At 37.0% G+C, this 27,117-nt stretch overlaps 1 protein-coding gene across 2 annotated transcripts in view; it reads right to left on the bottom strand.

Annotated features, from left to right (window-relative positions):
- pbx3a (pre-B-cell leukemia homeobox 3a) overlaps positions 1 to 24,600 on the bottom strand; it is a 61,186-nt gene extending 36,586 nt beyond the window's left edge. For both annotated transcript variants that reach the window (XM_082171133.1, XM_082171134.1), the window contains exons 1-2: positions 23,892 to 24,600; positions 23,003 to 23,076 (exon numbers count right to left, since the gene is read on the bottom strand). In XM_082171133.1, the coding sequence (XP_082027259.1) occupies positions 23,003 to 23,076; positions 23,892 to 24,067 (250 nt within the window). In that variant the 5' untranslated portion in view covers positions 24,068 to 24,600. The remainder of the gene's footprint in view (positions 1 to 23,002; positions 23,077 to 23,891) is intronic.
- Positions 24,601 to 27,117: the final 2,517 nt, after the last annotated feature.

Raw genomic sequence — 27,117 nt, 5'->3', positions numbered from 1 at the left:
GAGGATCCTACAGCTGCAGCTCTAATCACTGTAATTAAGAGATAATTGGCATTAATTATTCTCACATAAGCTCATCACAAATCAACGGGAAAACGGCTGCTGCTGGCTTCTAAACGCAACACACCGTGGTTAAGCTCTCAGAGACTCTTCGAAGCGTGTGAATTTACATCACAATGAATGTCTTCTTCTACTGAAGTGTAAAGCATCTGTCAATCAAACACAAGTGTGCCACTGCTATATTCAGTATGCATTGGTGAGTGAAATATGAGCTTTACCAATCAATCGTTCGTTCCTGTGAATTTTTTTTTTTTTTTTGTGCAGTAAAATAGACATTTTTATCATTTCAAAATGAAGCATAAACTTCATCATTGCCATTGAAGTCGAAGTTATAATACTATTGTTCATACGTGTTTGAGGTTTGTTCAAATCACTATCACTACTGGACTTAAATGTGCTATAAACATAAATGAATTATTTAACTTGTTGAGATGAGGCATGCCACTGTATGACTTTTTGAGAGTGCAGGACTCTTTTCAAGTAAGACAGTAAGTAAATCACCCAGAACACCCTAGCAATCCCACAGCAACACCCTAGAAACAACTCAGAACACCCTAGCAATCCCACAGCAACACCCTAGAAACAACTGAGAACATCCTAGCAATCCCACAGCAACACCCTAGAAACAACTCAGAACACCCTAGCAATCCCACAGCAACACCCTAGAAACAACTGAGAACATCCTAGCAATCCCACAGCAACACCCTAGAAACAACTGGGAACATCCTAGCAATCACACAGCAACACCCTAGAAACAACCCAAATCACCCTAGAAATCCCACAGCAACACCCTAGAAACAACTGAGAACATCCTAGCAATCCCACAGCAACACCATAGAAACAACTGAGAACACCCTAGCAATCCCACAGCAACACCCTAGAAACAACCTAAAACACCCTAGAAATCCCACAGCAACACCCTAGAAACAACTGAGAACATCCTAGCAATCCCACAGCAACGCCATAGAAACAACTCAGAACACCCTAGCAATCCCACAGCAACACCCTAGAAACAACCCAAAACACCGTAGCAATCACACAGCGACACCCTAGAAACAACCTAAAACACCCTAGCAATCCCACAGCAACACCCTAGAAACAACTCAAAACACCCTAGCAACAACCTAAAACACCCTAGCAATCCCACAGCAACACCATAGAAACAACTGAGAACATCCTAGCAATCCCACAGCAACACCCTAGAAACAACCTAAAACACCCTAGCAATCCCACAGCAACACCCTAGAAACAACTGAGAACATCCTAGCAATCCCACAGCAACACCCTAGAAACAACCTAAAACACCCTAGCAATCCCACAGCAACACCCTAGAAACAACTGAGAACATTCTAGCAATCCCACAGCAACACCCTAGAAACAACCCAAAACACCGTAGCAATCCCACAGCAACACCCTAGAAACAACCCAAAACACCCTAGCAATCCCACAGCAACACCATAGAAACAACTGAGAACATCCTAGCAATCCCACAGCAACACCCTAGAAACAACCCAAAACACCGTAGCAATCCCATAGCAACACCCTAGAAACAACCTAAAACACCCTAGCAATCCCACAGCAACACCCTAGAAACAACCCAAAACACCCTAGCAATCCCACAGCAACACCCTAGAAACAACCCAAAACACCCTAGCAATCCCACAGCAACACCATAGAAACAACTGAGAACATCCTAGCAATCCCACAGCAACACCCTAGAAACAACCTAAAACACCCTAGCAATCCCACAGCAACACCCTAGAAACAACTGAGAACATCCTAGCAATCCCACAGCAACACCCTAGAAACAACCCAAAACACCGTAGCAATCACACAGCAACACCCTAGAAACAACACAAAACACCCTAGCAATCACCCAGCAACACCCTAGAAACAACCCAAAACAAGCTATCAATCCCACAGCAACACCCTAGAAACAACCCAAAACACCGTAGCAATCACACAGCAACACCCTAGAAACAACACAAAACACCCTAGCAATCACCCAGCAACACCCTAGAAACAACCCAAAACAAGCTATCAATCCCACAGCAACACCCTAGAAACAACCAAAAACACCATAGCAATCACACAGCAACACCCTAGAAACAACCCAAAACAAGCTAGCAATCCCACAGCAACACCCTAGAAACAACACAAAACACCCTAGCAATCCCACAGCAACACCCTAGAAACAACACAAAACACCCTAGCAATCACACAGCAACACCCTAGAAACAACCCAAATCACCCTAGCAATCACCCAGCAACACCCTAGAAACAACCCAAATCACACAGCAACACCCTAGAAACAACCCAAAACAAGCTAGCAACACCCTAGAAACAACCAAAAACACCATAGCAATCACACAGCAACACCCCAGAAACAACTCAGAACATCCTAGAAAACACTTAAACACCCTAGAAACAACCCAAATCACCCTAGAAACAACTCAGAACATCCTAGACACCACTTAGCATCACCCTAGAAATGACATAGAAACACCCTAGAAACAACAAGAACACCCTTGAAACCACATAAAAATACCACATAGCAACACCCTAGAAACAACATAGAAATACTATGTTTGCTCTCCTCAACCTTGCACCCTCATCCCAGCGTCCCTGTCACTGTCAGCCTCACACGACAGCCAAGCTCAACATTGCATTCAATGCAGCAGCAGTGCCACAAACACACACACACACACACACACATTTGGGCACTCTCAGGCCTGATAATAGGGGTAATTGAGGCTTATGTGTTAATTGGAGTGCATGGAGAGACTGTAGAGCAGTCAGTGTGACAAGGCTGATGAACGGGCAGCTCTGGGATGCAATAACAGCATCATCTGAAGAAACACATGTTTTTAACAGCAGGGTTGGTTGGTCATATTCTTAATGAAAGATTGGATACACACAGGATAAGGTGCCACACGGTGTTTACAATTTGCACAATAGTGCAATACTTGTTCTTCATTGTACATCTGTTTATTTTATTGTTTGATATGTTTTTTAAACCCTAAGACTTTGTTTCTTTCCAGGTTTTAAATGAGAAAATCCCAGCTTTTCAATGGTGTCTCAGACATCTGGACCCCGCTGTGGGAAACAACGTGAATAATGACCGGCTCAGTGGCGGTGGGGCATGTTGTCGATAGCGACAGATCAATTCCAAAGTCATTTTCGCCTCGAAAATCATTTTGTCTTTGAGGAGTCATTTCATGGCTAAACCATGTGACCGCTTGTTATCACTGCAGGCAAACAACCTACAGAAACCTTTACAAAAGGGCTTTGCAGAGATATTATATGTTGTCAAAACACAACCTGACGAGAAAAGCGGCAGGTTTAGCATTGCAACGATTTTGTGTAACAAAATGCACGCGTCACTGGAACAGGACAATCCAAACACTGATATCACAAATCATATATTGCATGCAATGATTCAGACACATGACATGATAAAACTCTCTCCCTGTTTTTAGAACACGTGAGAACCATTCACAAATATATGCTCCTAATATACCTCAATACACTTTTATGACATTAGCAAACATACCAAATAACAATAAAAGTTTTGTCCAACACTGAGACAACTCTACAGTAATCCTGATCAGGGCTTGACATTAAAACCCGCCAACCTGTCAAATGAGGGGTGGATATCAGCAGTGGCGTATAACACAGTCACTCATGAATTTTATACATAACATATACATTTTTCAATTGAAGTCTTTAAAAAAGGCATCTGAAATAATAAACTAAGTGCAATGTAGTGTTGTCAAAAATTTTCGATACATATCGATACTGAAATAGATTCTTCCAATACACATTTTTCTGCAGAATACGATACCAGCTACTTTTTCTCTCTCTCTCTCTCTCTCATCTCTCTGACAGCGAGTTACACACAAACCCGCCTCCACTCACTCACTCGTTTCATTCGCTCTGGATGAATATTGTTGCTATTACAGGGCTTGAATTTTCGGCGTGGGATTGCGTGTATTGCACATAGTGGGTCTCATTCATGAAACACGAACAGAACGGATTTTTGTGTAAATCGTGTGTAAAGTGGTTCTGGCGTAAATTTTCGGATTCAATAAAATGTTCGTATTTTCCAAATGTTAGTTGGTACGAAAGAAATCTACACCTGCTCCCAGCCACGCCTAAATCGCGTTTAACATCCGAACGTTTTGCTCATTAATAAGGCTACATTTTAATTCACCTTAATCGGGTACATATTTACACAGCATTTTGAAAAAATAGTATATATAGTAATTACATACGGTTTTTCTTTTTACTTTTATTATGAGATTTTTTCGAAAGTGAACTAATTCGTTTTTTGCAGTCAAGCTTCATGTCGAACCATTTTCTTTTCATTTCTGGGACTGTTTGATTAACAGATGAAACTCCATTAACTGCATCTGTAATATGCTGCCAAGTTTCCTTTTTTTTAGGACCTGATGCGCCACTATGTACGCTTGAAAATAAAATGTGGCGTTTTGAATGAACTTCTGATAATAAAACTTCAATTTCTGCATCTGAGAAATTTCTCTTCTTCATTCACTTTTGAGAAGACATGTTGAAATCCTTCGTTTGGTGTCATAATATGATGCCCATATATAGTTGTCAGTCGGATTTAATGGGCGGGATTTATGGTAATTGAGAATGAGCGTGCACGCGCGTCCCATTTACAACTGATTGGAATTCATTAACACACACACACATTTCACTATCACATCTGACGTTTACGAAGTATTTGTGAATCAGGAGAAGAGTTTTCGGGAAGGTCTCTTAACGCGCAAATCACTCATATATTTACTCGTATATTTACAAATGTTTCATGAATGAGACCCAATGTCTTGCCGAGTATTCACGTAAACACAGTCATGTTTTAAGTGAACGTAAACAGTTGAGAAAGACAACGCATGTTTAACAGTATAATGGATCTGTGCATCAGGTCTTAAAGTGACAGCAGCCTAATATCCCTGCTGCCAAATTATAAGAGAATATAAAAAATATCTACATGGCAGTTTTCCCCATGGTATCGATGTCAAAATGATTGTTGGGACAACAATTGTGAGTAAACACCTTAGTTTTCATTGTCCACATTACACTGTGTTTTCAAATGTATCCACTTGGGAAAGCGTCTTCAAAAAGCTCAGTTTTCGCAGTGTAGACGGAAGGCCAAAATGTAGAGAAAAATATGCGTTTTCAAATGTATCCTGGTTAGTGTAGAAGTATCCTGAATTGTGTTAACATTAGAATGGGTCGGAAAAATAAGGAAGCCTCCAAAGATGGGACATTCATAGAGTGCATGAATTAGGACTAACCTGTGCACACGCACCAGCCAATCAGATCCTTGACACAACCTTACTTGGGCTCATTACCCAGCTATACCTCGTTAACGCTGGTACTCTCATTGGAGTGCACGTTAATTATGCTAATCAGGAGACCGCTGCTCAGAGGATTGTGTTAACGTCCTGTTTAGGAAGCATAAATCCAAGAAACACAGTCTCCAATGTCAGGCTAATGAGGAGCGATGTGTCCGTTCAGTGTTACGAGGCGTTCATACACGACACATTATTGCATTTAAAAACTGCTAGAAAAAGGGAAAATATAACAGATGCAGAGATCTGTTTCATTTTTAACTAGAAAAAAAGCCTTAAAGTGTTAAATGAATCTTTAATAGTTTGTTAAATACGTTTTTAACCGTTTTAAAAAGCTTTGAAGTTTCTTTAATTCTGAATTTTTTCTGAAAACTGAAATGCTCCGGCTTGACAGCCAGTATATAAAGGTAAATGGGCAACAAGATATGTCTCAATCCAATGTTTGTGTAAAATGCCTTCATTATTTTTTATAAGGGTTTGCTTCCATTGCACAGTCTACTCAATCCTAAGCAGAAGAAAAGTCGATGTGGAAACACATATGGTGGAAGTCAATGTGAACTGTAATTTACCTCTGACGCTCATGCTTAGTCATGTAGATTTATTGATTGGAAACTGTAAATGAAGGCCACTGAGAACATCCATCGCCCTTTAGTGTGCGCAGCAATCTTTCTTGAACAGGAACTATCGATCGATATGATTTCCCAAGACTCCATTGAGTCGGGTGTAGGAGGAGGACTAACTGTTTTTTCAATGTTTTCTCTAGGACCGTCTGAATCAACAGTTTACTGAGCTTCTACAGCGTAACACTGTCTGTTGGGGTCCAAAGGGTCAAACATAAAGGCACATTTGTTGACCCTCATGTCATTCCAAGCCTGTATGACTTTCTTCCATATACTATGAATCAATGTCTGAGCTGCTCTTTTCCATACAATGAAAGCATGTGGTGACCAGGAGCCGACAAAGTTAAAACATTAGTCTATATGACTCATGCACTATTGCAAGTCTTTTCAAGTTGTACCGTACGATAGATTTGTGTGAGGAATAGAGACTGACATTTAAGTTATTATTTACTGCATATCTTCCACTCTGTCATAACTGCTAAATCTCACCATTCTTGTGCATATTTTATATTATTATTTTTACGATGCACTACTGTTAAAAAGTTTGGGATCGATAAGATTTGTAATGGTTTTGAAAGAAGTCTCTACTGCTCATCAAGGCTGTTTTCTATTTGGATATATTTAAAAATGTAAAAACTAGTGTCACATGATCCTTCAGAAATCATTCTAATATGCTGATTTGCTGCTCTTCCAGATTTGATGGAATGTGTTTAGTCAATGGAGGGAATTCTCTAACTTGGCATGCCATGTTTTGTTACAAAATGCAAAAACGGCATTGCAAATGTGTTTTCACGGCATATTTGATTGATTGATTTTTGGTTAAACTATTCCTTTAATAACAAAAAGACAAGATATTAGTGCCATGCTTTTGAGGTCTATTAAACACTCCAAACACTTCCCACTCAATGTGAAGATCCAGTCATGCACCCAGTTTTCTGTCTCAGGTGCAAATGCAACATTTCATGAGGACATTTTAAGAGCACATTGTTATTCAGTCTGTCAAACTCGCACAGTTCATACATTTCAGATGAGGGCAGAGGAGTCAGGTGTGGTTCGAGCGCACACATACCCATTATATGGTGTGTTTGGGCTTTTCAAGCTCTTGTGTGCCAAAAGCTTAGTGTACGTCTGATCAAAGCTGTACGCTCCACTGGAGACAAGGCACGCAATACTTCACCTTGGCTCTGGTGCTTTTCTTGGCATCACCTAAAAGCAGTCTTTGTTCCCTTGTTCTAGATGAAAGAATCAATTCCTGACAGCTACCATACAGGTGAGACAACAAGCTAAGAGAAACCAAGACTGTTCGCTTCAGGGACAAAGGTGTTTATATTTGTGTTTGCTGCAGAAGGGAATGCAGAGAGAGTTTTTGCTGCTGAATTTTGCCGACAAAAGACGCCTCACAATTTTCAAGGAACTAAAGCATTACGGTTGCTTACAAGACATATCAAAAAGTCTCAACGAAAATGTTTTCTTTACGACCTGCTGATTGAATTTTTTTTAAAAAGACTACAAACATTCATCTATTCCCTTCATTGGGTTGTTTAGTGCCCCTATTATGCTTTTATGAGTATCATCTTTCATGTAGTGTGTATTATAGATGTTTGTGACTGTAAAAGATCTGCAAAGTTTCAAAGATCAAAGTGCACAGAAAATAAAGTTATTGTCTCCTAAAAGCAAGAATCGATTCTCGACTGCTGAAACGAGTCGACAATTCCATCTCAATTCCAGTTACAAACCTATGTAACAATGTAACAAATTTGCATAATGCCTGTCTTTGGTCATCATTGGCTGCTCGCGTGTTCACGTCTACTTTGCCCCGCCCCTCAAACACTCTAGTTGTAGCTGAGACTGGAAGTCAGGAAGACATGTCGAGAAGACGTATTCAAAAGGATGAAGAATCGGAGAAACTGTTCATGTCACTGTGTATAAAGTGCTGAGGAAGCAGAAGCAGCTGAAATTCAAATATTATAATGGGTGTTTTGTTTAATCAGTAGACCAATCACGACAGACTGGGCCATCTGACCAATCAGAGCAGAGTAGACTTTTAGAAAGGAGGGCTTTAGAGAGGACGAATCTTCAAACTAACCGTTTTCAGGCTCTTTGAGAAAAGAGCTGATGTGCAATGGGATATGATGAGAAAAAATTAAAGTGTTTTTGACCTTGGATGCCTGTAGACATATTGTAGAAGACTTCAAAACTAAATTAGGAAGCTTTAATATAGCATAATAGGGGCAATTTGAAGTTAAGTCTACCAATTATGATAGTATAACATTTGGATATATTGTTTGTTTCGATTTTTTTTAATGTTGTTTCATCAGATCTGTACATTTTACAAGAAAATTCTTTTTCAGTATTTCTACTTCAAAATTTAGTTTAATTCATTGCATTTCTTTGAAATTATTTGGGAAACTTAGGGCGCTTTCACACTGGCAGTTTAGTGCGGACCGGGACACGGTTCGCATGAAAAATCGCAAGTGTGAACGCTGTCATCGGACCTGGGTGCGCACTAGAGTACCGAACCCGAGACTACCTGGAGGAGGTGGTCTGAGCTCGGTTGCTCCCGAACCGTAGCGCGGTTCGCGTTAATGTGCAAGCAACACGGACTCGGGTGCGCGCTTGTTCAGGAAGTATAGTATCCCGCGCATGCGTATCACTGTCGCATCAGTGAAAAATCTTCTGCGAGCAGCAGAAACACGGCGTCCCCTGGATATGTGCTGAATAACACCATGTAATGAACATAAACGTAGTTGTCTCTCACTATGTTGTGCATAATAGCACCAAAAAAACAGACGAATTACAGCTATGCTCAGTCGAGTTGTATTCTCCATGCGTTTTCCGTGTGCGTTTGCGATGACGTAAGATCACTGCAAACGCACCTGGGTTCGATACAACTAATTGAGTGTGAAACCAGACCAACGCTGCGGGGGGCGCCGGGAACTAGCGCACTCGGGTTCGGACCGCAGCAAACGAACCCAGTGGAAAAACGCCCTTACAAGCAGTTTCTGAGTGAAAATTGTTTAAGTGTAAAACGTATCTATTGTCTAAAAGGACTTAAGTTAGATTTACTCACGTTGTTTAATGTTTCAATGCAGTAGATACAAGCAGATTGTATATATATACATATATATATATATATATATATATATATATATATATATATATATATAGTTTCTTGGATGGGTTAGCAATAGCATGGGACATGTTTTGAATATTTCAACGCTGCCAAGCCAAGCTGTTCCCAGCTGAACTGTAGATGTAAAGTCAACATTAAATGGTGTTTGCAACCCATTAAACATCTCTGTAATGATGCAATTTAATGATATTATTGATTGAATTGTGCATAAAGTAGTCATTAAGTTCCAGTTTTATAGAAGGGCTTTTATCAGGGACATAAGTTTCTTCAGATGCCTACAATGTAGATGTAATGCATTCATTTTAATAAAGCAAGAAGCCTTCAAGTGCCTGATGAAAGACACTGATGTTCAATAAAAAGCTTAATTAATTAATTAATTAAAATGATGAAATAATAATTCCAATAATAAAAGTTTACAATTGCCAAATGAGCAACTTGGTGCATTAATAGAGATTGTGTGTTCACAAGTTCTTCAGCCAGCATTTAAAACTATAACACATAAATCTGACAGGATTTTTAAAAAGTCTAAAGTCTAAAACAATGTTTCAATCTGACTTCAGGTTAACATTTATTTTCCCTGCGTACATGCATACATCATCTTCCTCTGGTCTTTCTCACCTCGTCTCCGTGAGATATCATAAATTAAGACAGGTCGTTTCTCCAGAGCGTTATCTATCACACAGAAATATGCGGTGTGTGAAGTGGACTAATTCATTATGACTGTGTGTGATATATACCAGCCACTCAAGAGAGTCTAGAGTACAGGAGAGCAATTAAACCATGAGCAGACATCAGCATCTTAAAGCAAACACTATATGAACCAAAGATTTACTGCTACTATTCATCATTACCCAAATCAAAACTGTTGTAAGTCATGCGTGTGACTCTTTCATGAGCATGGGAACAATCCTAATATATATTCTCATGAGCATCATGAGTCTCAACTGTAAGCGCATCAGTGAATCATCCATCATCCATCACTGTTTACATTAAATCTGTATGATTTCACATGAACTGGGACTTTTTCTGTGTGAGTGTTTTCTCTTATTGTATTATAAAATAATGGTTTTGGTTAAAATTTTTGGGTCAAAGATTTCCGACCTTATTTCACGTGACTGCATCCATATATTTTCAGTATAAAATTAAGTTTTTAATGCAAGTGTTTCCATTGTTCATTTAGATTTTTTCTAGATTATTTTAAATACCATTGCATCAGATCTGCAAATAAAAGTTATCTATTAACTGAAAGGATTTACATTTTATCAGTAAATCTATCTATCTATCTATCTATCTATCTATCTATCTATCTATCTATCTATCTATCTATCTATCTATCAGTCAGTCTATCCATCTATCTCTGTCTATCTATCTATCTATCTATCTGTATCTATCTATCAGTCTATCCATCTATCTATCTATCTATCTATCTATCTATCTATCTATCTATCTATCTATCTATCTATCTATCTATCTATCTATCAGTCTATCCATCTATATATCTATCTATCTATCTATCTATCTATCTATCTATCTATCTATCTATCTATCTATCAGTCTATCCATCTATCTATCTATCTATCTATCTATCTATCTATCTATCTATCTATCTATCTATCTATCTATCTATCTGTCTATCCCTCTGTCTATCTCTGTCTATCTATCTGTCAGTCTGTCTATCTATCTATCAGTCTATCTGTCTATCTATCTATCAGTCTATCTATCAGTCTATCTGTCTATCTATCTCTGTCTATCTATCTATCTATCTATCTATCTATCTATCTATCAGTCTATTCATCTGTCTATCTCTGTCTATCTATCTATCTATCTATCTATCTATCTATCTATCTATCTATCTATCTATCTATCTATCTATCTATCTATCTATCTATCTATCAGTCCATCTATCTATCTCTGTCTATCTATCTATCTATCAGTCTATCCATCTATCTATCTATCTCTGTCTATCTATCTATCTATCAGTCTATCCATCTATCTATCTATCTATCTATCTATCTATCTATCAGTCTATCCATCTGTCTATCTCTGTCTATCTATCTATCAGTCTATCTATCTATCAGTCTATCTGTCTATCTATCAGTCTATCTGTCTATCTATCTATCTATCTATCTATCTATCTATCTATCTATCTATCTATCTATCTATCAGTCTATCCATCTATCTATCTATCTATCTATCTGTCTATCTATCTATCTATCAGTCTATCCATCTGTCTATCTCTGTCTATCTATCTGTCAGTCTGCCTATCTATCTCTGTCTATCTATCTGTCTATCTATCTATCTATCTATCTATCTATCTATCTATCAGTCTATCCATCTGTCTATATCTGTCTATCTATCTGTCAGTCTGTCTATCTATCTCTGTCTATCTATCTATCACTCTGTCTATCTATCTATCTATCTGTCTATCTATCTATCTATCTATCTATCTCTGTCTATCTATCTGTCTATCTATCTATCACTCTGTCTATCTATCTATCTATCTGTCTATCTATCTATCTATCAGTCTATCCATCTGTCTATCTCTGTCTATCTATCTGTCAGTCTGTCTATCTATCTCTGTCTATCTATCTATCACTCTGTCTATCTATCTATCTATCTGTCTATCTATCTATCTATCTATCTCTGTCTATCTATCTGTCTATCTATCTATCACTCTGTCTATCTATCTATCTATCTGTCTATCTATCTATCTATCTATCTATCTCTGTCTATCTATCTGTCTATCTATCTATCTATCTATCTATTTATCTATCTCTATCTGTCTATCTATCTCTATCTATCTCTATCTGTCTATATCTATCTATCTATCTATCTCTATGTGTCTATCTATATCTATCTGTCTATATCTATCTATCTATCTATCTATATCTATCTATTTATCTATCTCTATCTGTCTATCTATATCTATCTATCTCTATCTGTCTATATCTGTCTATCTATATCTATCTATCTCTATCTGTCTATCTATCTATCTCTATCTGTCTGTCTATCTATCTCTATCTGTCTATCTATCTATCTATCTCTATCTGTCTATCTATATCTATCTATCTATCTATCTCTATCTGTCTATCTATATCTATCTATCTATCTATCTCTATCTGTCTATATCTATCTATCTATCTATCTATCTCTATCTGTCTATATCTATCTATCTATCTATCTATCTATCTATCTCTATCTGTCTATATATATCTGTCTATCTATCTATCTCTATCTGTCTATCTATATCTATCTATCTATCTATCTATCTATCTATCTATCTCTATCTGTCTATATCTATCTATCTATCTATCTATATGTCTATCTATATCTATCTCTCTATTTATCTATCTCTATCTATCTATCTATCTATCTATCTCTATCTGTCTATATCTATCTATCTATCTATATGTCTATCTATATCTATCTCTCTATTTATCTATCTCTATCTATCTATCTATCTATCTATCTATCTATCTATCTATCTATCTAATAAATACGTTGAACTTTGTGCCATTTGCAGCGCGTTTCTGTCTTTGCATGGGGTCCCTATTAAAAATAAGTGTATAAAGTTGTTCATTTTATTCTGTCTATTGTCTGTCTGTCTGTCTGTCTGTCTATCGTCTGTCTGTCTGTCTGTCTGTCTATCGTCTGTCTGTCTGTCTGTCTGTCTGTCTGTCTGTCATCTAACCTCCAATGACCTCCAAAATATCTTACAAAGCCAGTCATGTCTAGTAGTCTATGTCGAGTAAAATATTAAGTACCACATGACATCAGCTCCTACTTGAAGACTGGACAAAAATTTATAACACCTGAATAATGACATTAAAATGTTAATAGCCTTTGAACTTTTTGAGGGTTTTATCCTAATTTCATCTGAGACAGTTGTGCGTTTAAACAACCAAAATGAGAAACCAAAGCACAAATGTTTACCCTTTACATTGTTGTGTGATCCAAATGTCCTCTGACCATATTTTACAATATTTACAGTACAATACAATCGCCCTTTGAATGGGTGGCCGAGAGTGAATATACATTGATTACTGTAATCTATCATATCACAGTCCAACTAAAGGACATATTAGAGCAAGAATACATTCACATCTTGTTGGTCTGATGACAGCGTTGGCGACAGCACACACTTCATCATGTTAAGATGTGTAAGCGTGAGTGTGAGCAGACGGGATGTTTCAGTGGGAGCAGCTGCGGCGTCCGGCAACTGCGAGTCGGTCACTCCGAGTTGTCAGGTCTGATAAACGAGAGCCGAGCTGTTCAATTTCACATTTCGTCCTCGTCATATCCAGAGCTCGGTGATCATGCGCCACTGACCCGCGGAGGGCGGGCAGGAGGATATTGATAAAACAATTATCTGCCCGCCGCTCATTTGATTTTCTATTTCAATTACCGCCAGCGAGGACGGGAACGGGGAGGATTGCACTATTGATTTCTTTCCCCCTCCCGTGACAGGAGAGTGCGAGACTCCTTCACGGGCTTTGATGACACCGCAGACGTGTAATAACATGCTGTCCGGTGTCCTTGTGTTGTTTTTAACCCTCACTTGTTGCAATTATGTGTTTGGAGGAGAAAAGAAAAGAAATGAATGTGTTAAAGGCAAGACACTTCAGGCAAAACCACTGGTAAATTTTGAGATTTTGGGGCTATTTTGCTTCCATAATATTAGACTAGTGGAAAGAAAACATCCAGAATACATTAATTATTACACTTTATGCATTTGAGTCTGTAGATTTCAATTACAATACATTGTCGAAATATATGAAGACTTCAGATGCAAAAGCCTCTAAGTGCCATCTCATATTTTCTTCTAAAATGATCATTTTTATCAAGCTCGTATATTTAGGTTCACTTTAATGACAATTAATAGGTCATTTTCTTTGCCATTAAAGTGAAATAACTGAACATAAACATACAAGCTAGATAAAAATGATCATTCTAGAAGAAAATATCAGATGGCACTTAGAAGCTTTTGCATCTGAAGTCTTCATATATATATAGTCAATACATGCCACTTCAACAGCTTTACATACGCCAAACTAGAGTTTTATTCCTATCTACCTGTATATTGTCTAGATTTTTTACACTAGGGTTTGTTAATGTATCATTGTGTGACCCGATCCGTCATGTGATGTGACCCCAGACAGTCGTGTAGTGTGAGAAGCGATCCCACGACTGTGGAAATCGTACAGTGTGTATCCGACATTAGTTGTATTGTATCATGTTATAGCAGCACATCTCAGTTAAAAGTCCCTTGAACATTCATCTACTGTATCTGAGCACGTCCACCGTGAGATTCCCAGGAGGCTCATATTGACACGACTGATAGACAGTCATAAACCAAACCTGCTAAACAGAGATCGGCCATAAAAGAGATCTGATGATAAAAGACCAGGGAAAAAGAGAAGTGCACTGTGGGAAAATCAAGTCCAGTGCAAAGAATTGATGAGCTCTTCCTTTTAACAAAACCTGGGTGATAATCATCAATCATATCCATATACACAATATCGACATACTGACAGCATGTATAAATATAGAGTAAAGTCTTTTATGCATGTACGGCTTTAAATGTCTACAAATGTTTACAAATCCGTTGAAGTGAACTGGAATTGAAGGAAAGCAATTCAAGCAGAACTCGAACACAATCCCACATCAAGACTCTTGGTTATCAGTAAACAAAGAAACTTTAAAAGAGAAATACTTTTTTTTTTATCGCAAATTAATCAAATTCAAATTGTGCATTATTTGTAATTAGCATAAAACTCAACAATCACAAAGATTTGTAAGCATTTTTATGTCTTTAAAGTTGTCCATACATAAATGGGTTTACATGCTGTCAATTTGTTGATGTTTTATGATGTTGTGTCTATCCAAACGTATGCAAATTAATGTGAATGCCTATGAATGCTAATGAGATTACATGAACAAACACATATTGCATTACGGAATATATGAAGTTTTAGGCCGTTGTGCTTTGCAGCGAGTTTTAAGCTTTCATTTGTTGTCTTATTTTCACCTCACCTCAGAAAAATGAAGTATTCCAACTTCCAAAACGGTTATGAATAAAATATCAGTTTCTTCTCCTCTATAGCAAGAGAGGGTTTCTTGCCTTGTTAAGGCAGAGAAAATGCTGATTAAATTTTCATTTCGCTGCAGTCTTTTTGCACCACACTTTCTGCAGTGAAATATCTGATGAACGGTGGACGAGGGTCATGTGTGTATCAGTCCTACAGAGAGGAAACTACACGTCTGTGACATCTAGCCTGGACATATTTCTGATCATTTACTGATCATACACACTGAAACTTTATTTTAACAGAGTGTCTATTTACACTAAGTGCAAACCCGCCTCATTGGCAGAGGCTATTTACACTAACTCCACCCACTGACGTCTGGTTGGGCCTGACAGAATAGCGAAAGACGCTGGATGGTCAGTAGTGTAGGGGAAAGGCGAGTAGCAAACAATTCTGACGCATATCGACCCGAGTTCCAATCCGCCTTTTGCCGAACTCGCTCTACTCTCTTTTCCCATCACATATCAGATCCGAACGGCATTTATTTTCAATAAAAATAAAGAAAATACGATAAATAAAGTGTCTAATATGTGTTTAATAATAAAGTGTTTAGGGTTAGGGTTAGGGGTGTAGGGAGGGCTTTATTGTCCCATTTAACAATTTTAATAATAATCATTTATATTATTATTGCATACTGTTTAATGTACAACAACAACAATGAGATGCAAATAGTCTCTGCCACTATTTATATGTATAAATAGCATCTAACTAGCTAGTATTTACACTTAGTGCCAAATCTTTTTTTCTTATTGGAAGAGCACAAATAAATGTCTCTAATAAATGACTGATATCATTGAAAAAGGTATTGCGGAAATTACCTCTTTCTGTGTGACATCTCTAGATTCTGTAAACAAACAAACAAAAAAAGTTTTTTTTAGCCAATCAGAAGGCATCTCTGCCTGTCAATCACTGCTGACGTGTCTTTGGAGGGCGTCACCCAGCTGGCTACAAATGACTGCACATATAAGCTGTATGAAATGATTGTATATATAGATTCACTTTGCGCTTTTCCTACAAACTTCAATCTATCTCTTAAACTGCTGTCATCACATCAAGCATTTTGGAGAACAATTGCTTTTTTTGCAATTGTAAAAAAACATTTTTTAATTCAGTAACAGAAAACATCAATTCTGTACTATTGTATTTTTAGATAATTTGTAATTTTTTAGAAAATTCCAGGCTTATCCTATTTTCTTCAAAAAAGTTAAAAGAAAAGTACAAAAATTAAAAAATTAAAAATCCACATTGTCACTTTATACTAATTTCCATGTGATCAAGGCCACTTATTCATGGATATAAGATAAAAGTTTAATTTTGCAAGATTCAAAGTTGTCAAAAGTGTCCCTAATTTAAAAATCACCAATATCGAACTTTACCAATATTAACATTTTCTTCAAGATTGGCAGAGTATAGCCAAACATAATAGCACTACTTTTTTCAATAAGTTTCAGTTTTAAATCACAAAGAATGGCCCATAAAGATTTAATATGAAGGAATTTCTTTAAAGTCTGAGAATTATTTCTATCATGCACCTGGAATAAAATGGAGAACACACCTGCGTTGCCATGAATGATAAAATGCACGTACGCAACTTCCCGATGCATGATAAAAAGAGGAAACGGCCTTGTGTGAAAGTCACAGACATGACGGCTTGATCAGCCCGACTCGTGTTATATTTTCTCTCTGTGGAATATACGACCCTTCCCTCCCAGGCTTGTGGAAAAATTATGGATGACTGCAGATCAAAAATGGCACTCATATCGCATGCATGTCACAGGGGAAATGTAAAATATTAAAATAGACGAGGTGGGGGGTGGGGGGTGGGGGGGGTGCAGCATTTACTTTGGGGAAATGAAAAATTAATGCAGTGATACTTTAGCTCAGTTAAGTTAACCTGTCGAGAGTGCAAGTGCTGACACACCGAAATCAGTGTCACATCCGTCAGGTGGTCTCGACAACAGACTGTCAAACATTCCCTTTACTTCATACATTTTGCTTGATGTCTTTTAATATTGGTGTTTAGATGATGTTTAGTGGATGTATGAAGTCAGTTCTCATTGCAAAACAGGATTTTTTTCCTCAGTATTCAGTTCAAATATCTAAACATTATCAAGATGTATTTATTTACCATACTTGAGACACAAAATTACTGTCTTGTTTTCTGAAAAATGTATCAAAATTAAGAGAGTTTATGCTTAAAACAAGAAAATATATCTGCAAATGAGGTAAGAAAACTAAACTTAATTTAAAGGGAAAACAGGACTATCTTTCTCACCCCATTGGCAGATTTTTTGTCACTTAATTTTTTTTTTTTGGTAACACTTTACAATAAGTTTCATTAGTTACCTTAGTAAACATGAACTAAGAATGAACAATGATTCTACAGTGTTTATTAATCTTAGTTAATATTAATTTCAACATTTACTAATACGTTATTAAAATCAAAGGTTGTATTTGTTAACATTAGTTCATGCACTGTGAACTAACATGAACAAACAATGAACAGCTGTACTTTTATTAACTAACATTAATAAAGATTAATAAATACTGTAACAAATGTATTGCTCATTGTTAGTTCATGTTAGATAATACATTAACTAATGTTAGCTAATGAACCTTATTGTAAAGTGGTACAGATTTGTTTAGGCTTAATATCTAAAAGGGGTGGTATAATGCCCTTTTCACAAGATGTAAAATAAGTCTCTGATGTCCCCAGAGTGTGTATGTGAAGTTTTAGCTCAAATGCCCCACAGATATTTATATATAGCATGTTAAAGGGTGAGCAAAAACGCACCGTTTTCTGTCTGTCCCTTTAAATGCAAATGAGCTGCTGCTCCCGGAAGAGGGGGCGGAGCTACAACAGCTTGTGTCCTTTTACCTCACACACACATGCACTGAAAATTTCTAAAACTTTTTGCCTTTTATGTTCAGACCCGAGTCAGACAATGATGGAGAGACTCAAGAAGAAGTGACAACATGTAGAAGCAACAGGACATTTCTGAATGGTTAGTTGATGAATTTATGTAGCTGATGTGTAGTTATCTTCTAGTCATTGATCAGCATATTCTGTCTTGATAATCTATAAATCGTGTTCCGGGGGCGGGTTTATGTAAATTCTAGGGTTTGGTGATGTCACTAACCCTGGAGGAATGTTGTGTTGTCCCTACCAGCCGTTTGTTGTAGTCCTTCAAAAGCAATTTCTTTAAAAGCAAATATCTCCCGTTGCTTTGAACTTTGAGCGTTGTAACTTTGCAGATGTTGTTTATGCTCAAACAGCAACATTACACACTAACTAAAGTTAGACAAGTGAAATCACAATCAACCACCCCTTTAATTTTGCTTCTCAAGTAAATGTATCTTGATTTAAGAATATTTAGATTTTTGCACAAGACAAAAATACAGAGGAAGAAAGTTCACACACAGAAAAGCACTGTCACCGGGGTGGTATCTTTCCAAAAGGTACCTTATTTACCCCGAAAAGGGTATTAATATATCAGTATAATACTTAAATTGTACACATTAGTACCATTTGAAGGGGTATCACCCTAATTCCTTCTCTCTGAGTGCAGGTTAAGTTCATCATATTATTAACTATTCCACTAATGCTTCACAAACAGCGTTTCTTTTTTTTTTTTTTTTTTTTTTTTTTTTCATAAAAGACAATGCTCTGGCTGAAGGCTTTTGGCTTCGCGATCACTACACTCACAGAGCACATTTGCTCAAGAAATGTATATTATGCATTTAGTTCTATACGCCGACATAGAAGTACATATAAGCAGGGAAGAAACGCCGGGGATTTAAATCAATTATGCTCAATTCTCGTGTCCATTTTCCAGGCCACTGATCCGTGCCGCCCGTCTCTGACAGTCCTCCGCTGCCTACAGGGTAAGCAAGCTGAACACAACCCGCCTGGGCCGAGAGAGTGTAATGATCCACCCACCACAGTCAAGCACATCTTAACCAGTGAAGCCCAGTTAATTGCACTCTATAGTGATGGCGAACAGGAACAGCTGCGGATGCATGGGGAATGTGTGTGCATAAACACAGGCATGACTGACAGATTCAGGTGCACATATTCATAATCATATTTAGCTAACTTTTCAGTCATGTTAATGGTTTTCTGATTTCTTAGCATGACAGTGCACTTCATAATGCCAATATACTAGAAATATTGAAATGGTGGTTGAATGGTTCTACATGATGAATTGTCGTACTGAAGAGAGGTTCCCAGCTAAAAGAAAACATTGACAGATCTGGCAAGGTTTTCTCAAATTTATGAACAAACGTTCTGGTAACACTTTATTTTACAGTGTCCTTGTTACGTTACATGTACTTACTACAGTAATAGCATTAAATTATGCATAATTACATGCAACTAACCCTCAACCAAACCCTAATCCTACCCTAACCCTAGTAAGTACATGTAGTTGCTTAATATTACTCAGTACTTAAATATATAATTACACTGTAACAATGACACCTTAAAATAAAGGGTAACCAACGTTCTTCGGCTTATAGAATGTTAGTTATCTAGTCTTTAATAATGTTCTCAAAACCTTAGCACAAGGTTTTAATTGGATGTACATCTAACAATTTCTAAATGTAACTTGTTCAGAGAACATTCAAAAGTAACGTTCCCAATCCCGTAATGTTTGAACTGAAGAATGATATAAAACAGAATGTTTCCTTATCATTCACATAACCAAGAAAAAGCTTCTACGTGTACAAACGGATACATTACAAGGAAAACTTTAAGAAGCATCCCTTTAAAAAATGAGTTTAAACTGAATGCGGGACCTGATCCACATTTAGAAATCAGAATATCATAGATATCCGGCCACCCAGAACGCCTTGCAACCTCTTAGCAATGCACTAACAACCCTATAGCATCACCCTGGAAAGCTAAGCATGTGCACCACTCACATTTTCTTAAAGGGATACTCCACTTTTTTTTGGAAATAGGCTCATTTTACAACTCCCCCAGAGTTAAACAGTTGAGTTTTACCGTTTTCGAATCCATTCAGCCGATCTCCGGGTCTGGCGGTACCACTTTTAGCATAGCTTAGCATAGATCATTGAATCGGACAGGACCATTAGCATCTCTCTCAAAAAAATGACCAAAGAGAGTTTCGATATTTTTCCTATTTAAAACTTGACTCTTCTGTAGTTACATCGTGTACTAAGACCGACGGAAAATGAAAAGTTGCGATTTTCTAGGCTGATATGGCTAGGAACTATACTCTCATTCCTGCTTAATAATCAAGAAACTTTGCTGCCGTACCATGAGTGCATCAGGCGTAATGATATGACGCAGCGCCTGAAAATAGGTCTAATAGGTTAGACAAACTTAGTCCCGGTCAAGTTGGAAGTAACCGAGCTGGGGACTATTTTCAGAATAGATTTGAAAACGGTAAGACTCAACTGTTTAACTCTGGGGGAGTTGTAAAATGAGCCTATTTCCAAAAAAAGTGGAGTATCCCTTTAAGAAAATGCTCAAATCTGCTGCTTTATCATTCATAAACCTCTATCAAACCACTTTCTGCATGACTATCATCTCTATCGCTAACACAACAGCCAGAATGAGATGTATTTAACTTTCGTTATATTTTTTTTATTGCCCAAATAGAGATATAATATTCAGCCTGATTTATTTCCGTCATTAGCTCTGTCGGATTGCGTCAATACTAAAATGCCCCCAGTAGACTTCAGAAGTGCTTACTTAATATAAAGCACGCCTGTAAATCAACCTAATGAATCAAATGCAATTGCTTTGCTTTACTTAAAGCTGACAATTGATTTTGCAGATTGAGAGATGCATATTTATACAAATATGCATGCACTGCAAAACTTGCGTTTGTGAAAATATTCAGTGTTGAAAGGGGAGTTGCTCACTACTATGGCAATGTCAGAGTGTTTACTGCGCTGGCACTGAACCGCTGTCATGACTAAGGAATGTGTTGTACTACTTTTACACAACCAATTTCCCCACACAGTTTACCAAAGACTTTCCATGACTTCCAAGGTATTTGTGATTACTGGATATGGATTTTAAATTATTTCATACATTACACATTACAAAGAAACATCAAGCCAATTAAATATTGCAAAGCTGAGCATATAAAATATCACTATTTGATGGTTTCATGACTGATTTTACTCATTTCCATAACTGAGCCACGCCGCAGAACCTGATTTCACCAAGTACAACATGTTCCTGGATCGACATCTTTGTTGATCCTGGAACAACATTCCCATTCAACCAATCAGATTTGAGGGACAAGTTTAGGGTTTATGTCAAGTTTAGGCTTGTTATGTTATGTTACGTTATGTTAATATGAAGAAAAAAACATCCCCTTGAAATCATTAATCATTAAACAAAAAATGATTATTTCAGATTTACAAAACATGAACATTAGTCTACTAAACAAAATAACATGTAGTTTAGCCTACTAGATGTTCAGACAAATTTGTTTTTGGTTCAGCCTAAAAAAATCTATATACAAGCAGGACACATGTAAAGCAAAATATAGAAATATCTAAATCAAATTGTAAAAATGCAATTAAAAGTTTACATAAAATATCATAAAACCATTTAAGGTAGTATAAAGAAAAACAGTATAGTGATGACTAAACATCATTTGTGAGGACATTTTTTAAGTATTTTTTTTATTTTTTTACGCATTTAAGTTTTTACATCAGCCTACAAATATGTATTAATTAATTACTTGATTACATTACTCACCCATAAAGAGTCTGAATAAATGTTTCCGAATAAATTGGTCTGAACTAATCGGTTGAATGAATGATTAAATGCCCACTTATTGTATAGTCACTTGTTTCATTCCCGAATAAATCAATGTTTTTAAACTAGTCAGTTGAATGAATGATTCAATGATTGCAATGATCCGAATGTAAAGACCGCCGTTACCATAACACAAATAAAACCCAAGATCAGAAATTTAAATACCATACAAAAATATCAAAAATAAACAATCGTTTAAGGACTATGAACATTTCTAAATAATAAAGCAGACATTGTAAAACAAAATCATTAACACAATGATTGGGCAGACATGTTTTGGTCCTGGGACTTCCACAGAAGATATATGTACTTTTTTTAAACAAATACTTAGACCACTTCTATTATAGATTGCTATCAGGATGTGAGGAGATTTTCAACCAGCATTACAAAAAGCGTTTATGAAAAACATTGCCTACCCTCCCTTTAAAATATAAACATATCTCAGCATAATCTGAACCTCTCATAATAACATGTTGGGCTAAAAATAGGGGGAATTCATTGCATATTCAAAGCTAATCATCAAAGCCTCTACTGAGATGCACATTTTTAAATATCTGTGTTTCTGCATGCTTACATCGACGAGTACAGCTCTAAAACATTAGAAAACATCTCCAGACCTCTTCTTGCATGCAGTGCTCTGTTTACACGCAATCACACAGTCTTTTTACTGAAGAATAGCCTATACTGAAGATGTCAACCACACCATTACAAAATACACCATCAGAAAACGTCACGGACGCAGCTCATTTCCACTCTGGTAAGGAAGCATCTGTCAGTGTAAAAAGCACTATTGTCTGTAATAAACGTGAGCTTCCGTAGGACTGGTGCTGGCTATTGTGAGTTGAACAGCGGTGTGTATTGAAGAGCACCATGCGTGCAGGTGTATTATGGCAGCGTATTGTGTGGGGCATAAAGGAGCGCTTTACCTGTTTTCTCTTTGATTTCACAGAGCACGCTGAATAGAGCCGGTTTCATTCTGTGACAGTTCAGCCCATGCTTTCTATCAAAGAAAAACACAAGTTATTTAGAAGATCTTATCATCCACACATGCAGGTAACATTGCACTTGGCATTAAAAATTATCTGTGCTTCTAAATATGTTTGCACCTCACAGCTTCATGCGAGTTCCAGCAATGTTTCTCATTAGGAAACCAACATAAAATACTATTATGTTTCATGCGGCATGTGCATTTATAAAGAGTACTTTTAATTAATTGTTGTAAGGGGCAGAGGTTTATATAAAACCAGACTGTTGTGGTTAAACCAACACCTGTGATGGAAATGTATTATGGTGCATTGATCTCTACAAAAGTGGTAGTCTGCAACAAATGAAACTGTATCTACATATCCTACATTGTTAATATGATTATACACCAACCAATTTGGTACATGCATGTGTCCTTTAGTTTGTTCTGAAAACTTATTATTTTTCATAAATGTCAGGTCGGGGTAAGTTGTCATGTAAGTTTTATCATTTTAATTTTCTGTAGGCCATATATATATATAGGCTCAGGCTGTTTAATGACAGATTGTGACAACTTCCCCCATCGTTTGACAACATGCCCCGCTATAGGATTTGTGGCGGACGTGTTAAATTAATTGCATCTTTTTTCCCTAGCCAACAGCAATGAATATTTTAGTTCCCAATAAATTTTTGTATTCTGGACTGTGGAAATTGACACGCTGATAAATATTCACTGCATGGAGTAAAAAGTGTGGCATGCGGAGCTGGTTGCAAGTAGGCTACACGTTATTGTTGTTATTAATAAAGTGTATTAACATGCCCAGCAATGTAAAGTGTCCTTGTAAAACTAACTTTGCTTGAGCCTCGTCCAGGCTCTGGTCGGTGATGGTCATGATCTGGTGCAGAATGTCTCCGATGTCCTGCTTGTTCCTCGCGTCTGCTCCATCATGAGGCACCGGCAGAGCCACCGGGAGTCCGGTGAGGGTCACGCCGCCCAGGGTGTGCATCAGATGACTCTGCTCCTCCATCCTCAGGCTCAAATGCCTTTAGTTAATTTTTTTTTTTTTATTCCACACGATAGAGATTTTGATGCTGTCCTGGATAAATCAGCTAGGCTACATTAAAATGATGGATGCGTAAAAGTCCCGAGTTCGCGAAAACAAAAAGTGCTTTAATAAAATGATCCTCTGATTTCCAGTATGAGAAACAGTCTGTGCACTTTGATGCTTTGCTTGTTCATCGTTTGCCTCGCTCTATAGTTACACACTATTATTCCATCCAGTCCAGAGGCAGCTTCTGCAAAACTTCAGAAAAATCCTCCTCTTATTTGATTTCCGTCCTCGAGTGCATCAAAAGAAAATAAATGAGAATATGAAATAAAAATGTGATAAATATAAGTTGCAATAAACCCTTGGCGTCCCAGTGTTCTTTCTTCCTCCTGCTGAGCTGTTGAATAATACAGACAGGTTGTTAAATGCACATTCTCTTGTGGTTGATCTACAGCAGATGTAATGGGTTGTGAGAATATCCGTGTGGATTGCTGTGAGTGTCTCGTGCACAGCAGCTCCTCCTGATGATGATGATGATGATGAAGATGATGTAGCCAGTGTTGCACAACAGCGTGCGGACTGTCGGCTCCGCCCACCCGGGGCTCGCGCTCACAACTGCACAATTAAATACATCATACAAATATATATGTGTGTGTGTGTGTGTGTGTGTGTGTGTGTGTGTGTGTGTGTGTGTGTGTGTGTGTGTGTGTGGTTGCTATATAGGCTATATATAATAAACAGCTAAGAACAACAACAAAAGATAAATTCATTAAAAACTGTGAAAAATCGAATTATCTCAAATTATGCTTCAATAAATTATCTTAATCAATATGACTGTATCAATTAGCTATAGGTTAAACCAATATCTTTTTATAGGTCTGTTTAGTAACTATTGACTTTTTTTATTTTTTTTATAATGTTTTTCCGTGAATCAAATATTTTGATTTCTTCATTATCCTCCTCATCATCAATATCGTAAAAAAAACACACACACACAAAAAAACCACACAAATTATCTTTATAAACAACTCCAAAATAAATTAGTAATACATATAAATGTATATAGCCTACTCAACAAAAAAAAATAAAAAAAATAAAGTTTAAATATTTTTTTAAAAGCATGTAATTTAAAAGCATGCTTCATGCGGTAACTTCCGATTTTATTCAAGTTAAATATAATTTACTGATTGAATCAAGCTGATTACAACAGGCTATGGCAGCAGAAGTATACATTACACAGTATACATAATCAGTTATAACACAACAATATAGAATATATATATATATATATATATATATATATATATATTGTATTTATATATTTATAAATTATATATTTATCGGTTGGTGTGTGAATTAGGATAATTATAAGGTGCAGTATATAAGGGTCCAGTGTGAGACTGAAAAAGTGCAGAGCTGAAGAATAGCTGAATGTGGGAGATCAAGAGCTCTCAGGGGAAGAAGCTGTCAGATAGTCGTCTGATGCTGTGATACCGCGTGCCTGATGGTAGCAGTGAGAAGTTGAACAGCCCATGACTCGAGTGGATGATGATGATTCTCTGAGCTTTCCTCACACACCGCCTGCATGGTGTATGTGTCCGGGACGGAGGGAAGCTCATCTCCAACGGTGTCTCAGCAGGGCTTGAAGCTGCTGACCCTCTCCACTGGTGCTCTGTGTTCTCATCACAATCTCTTTGGTCTTGCTGATGTTGAGGGAGAGGTTATGCTCTTGGCACCAGCGTGTGAGAGACTGATCCTGGTTTCTCCCAAGGTTTTTTTCCCCTTTCCTTCACCTGATGGAGTTTGGGTTCCTTGCCTCATGGCTTGCTTAGTTGGAAACACAATTTTTAGCAATATTATTGATCTGACTGAAATGACACTATGATGAGAACTGAACTGAGCTGGACGACGACATCACTGAAATCATGACATCATTAGATAGACTGCTTTATAGATGAAATGAACTAATTTAATAATTGACGATCTTTACAACGGAACTGAATCAACACTGAACTGACAAAAGCCAAACAACAGCCGAAATGCATAATTTTCCTGTTGTCTCTGTGATGCTGCCTTGAAACAATCTGTATTGTATAAAGCACTATAGAAATAAAGATGACTTGACTATAGGCTGTGAACTGATAATGCTGTTTATAAAGACTTTTGATAAAATAAGATGTACTATTGACACTATTCCTCGCAAAAAAGTTAATATGGAGGAGGCTAGTGCACTTATTATGTAATTAATGAAAAAAATACAGACTACTATCATTTAGCCTCAGATCATAAAATACAGTTCAGTATAGCAAAAAAAATTGAAATAAATAAAACCTCTTTCTGTTTATTTAACAAGACTATGAAAATGTTTTGCATCATCAGATTTAATGTCTATCTATCTATCTATCTATCTATCTATCTATCTATCTATCTATCTATCTATCTATCTATCTATCTATCTATCTATCTATCTATATATCTATCTATATATCTGTCTGTATCTGTTTTAATATAGTGTCACTAAGTGTCAATTGGTCTGTCTATCTATCTATCTATCTATCTATCTATCTATCTATCATTTACATTAATCTTTTATCTATCATTATCATTAGATATCTAATACAGATTTCTATCTATCTATCTATCTATCTATCTATCTATCTATCTATCTATCTATCTATCTATCTATCATTTACATTAATCTTGTGTCTATCATTATCATTAGATATCTATCTATCTATCTATCTATCTATCTATCTATCTATCTATCTATCTATCTATCTATCTATCTATCTATCTATCTATCTATCTATCTATCTATCTATCTATCTATCTATCTATCTATCTATCTATCTATCTATCTGTCTGTCTATCTGTCTGTCTGTCTGTCTGTCTGCCTGTCTGTCTGTCTGTCTGTCTGTCTGTCTGTCTGTCTATCTGCTTTCTCTTAGCTTCGATTGGCCGCATGTCTTGTCGATCTTTGGCTCTAGAGGGTGTTTCCCAGAGTGATGTACTTCCGGTATGAGGGGTAA

The sequence above is a fragment of the Leuciscus leuciscus genome (assembly GCF_965113295.1).
Source record: "Leuciscus leuciscus genome assembly, chromosome: 5".
NCBI lineage: Eukaryota > Metazoa > Chordata > Actinopteri > Cypriniformes > Leuciscidae > Leuciscus > Leuciscus leuciscus.
This window is presented reverse-complemented; position numbering and strand designations above follow the sequence as displayed.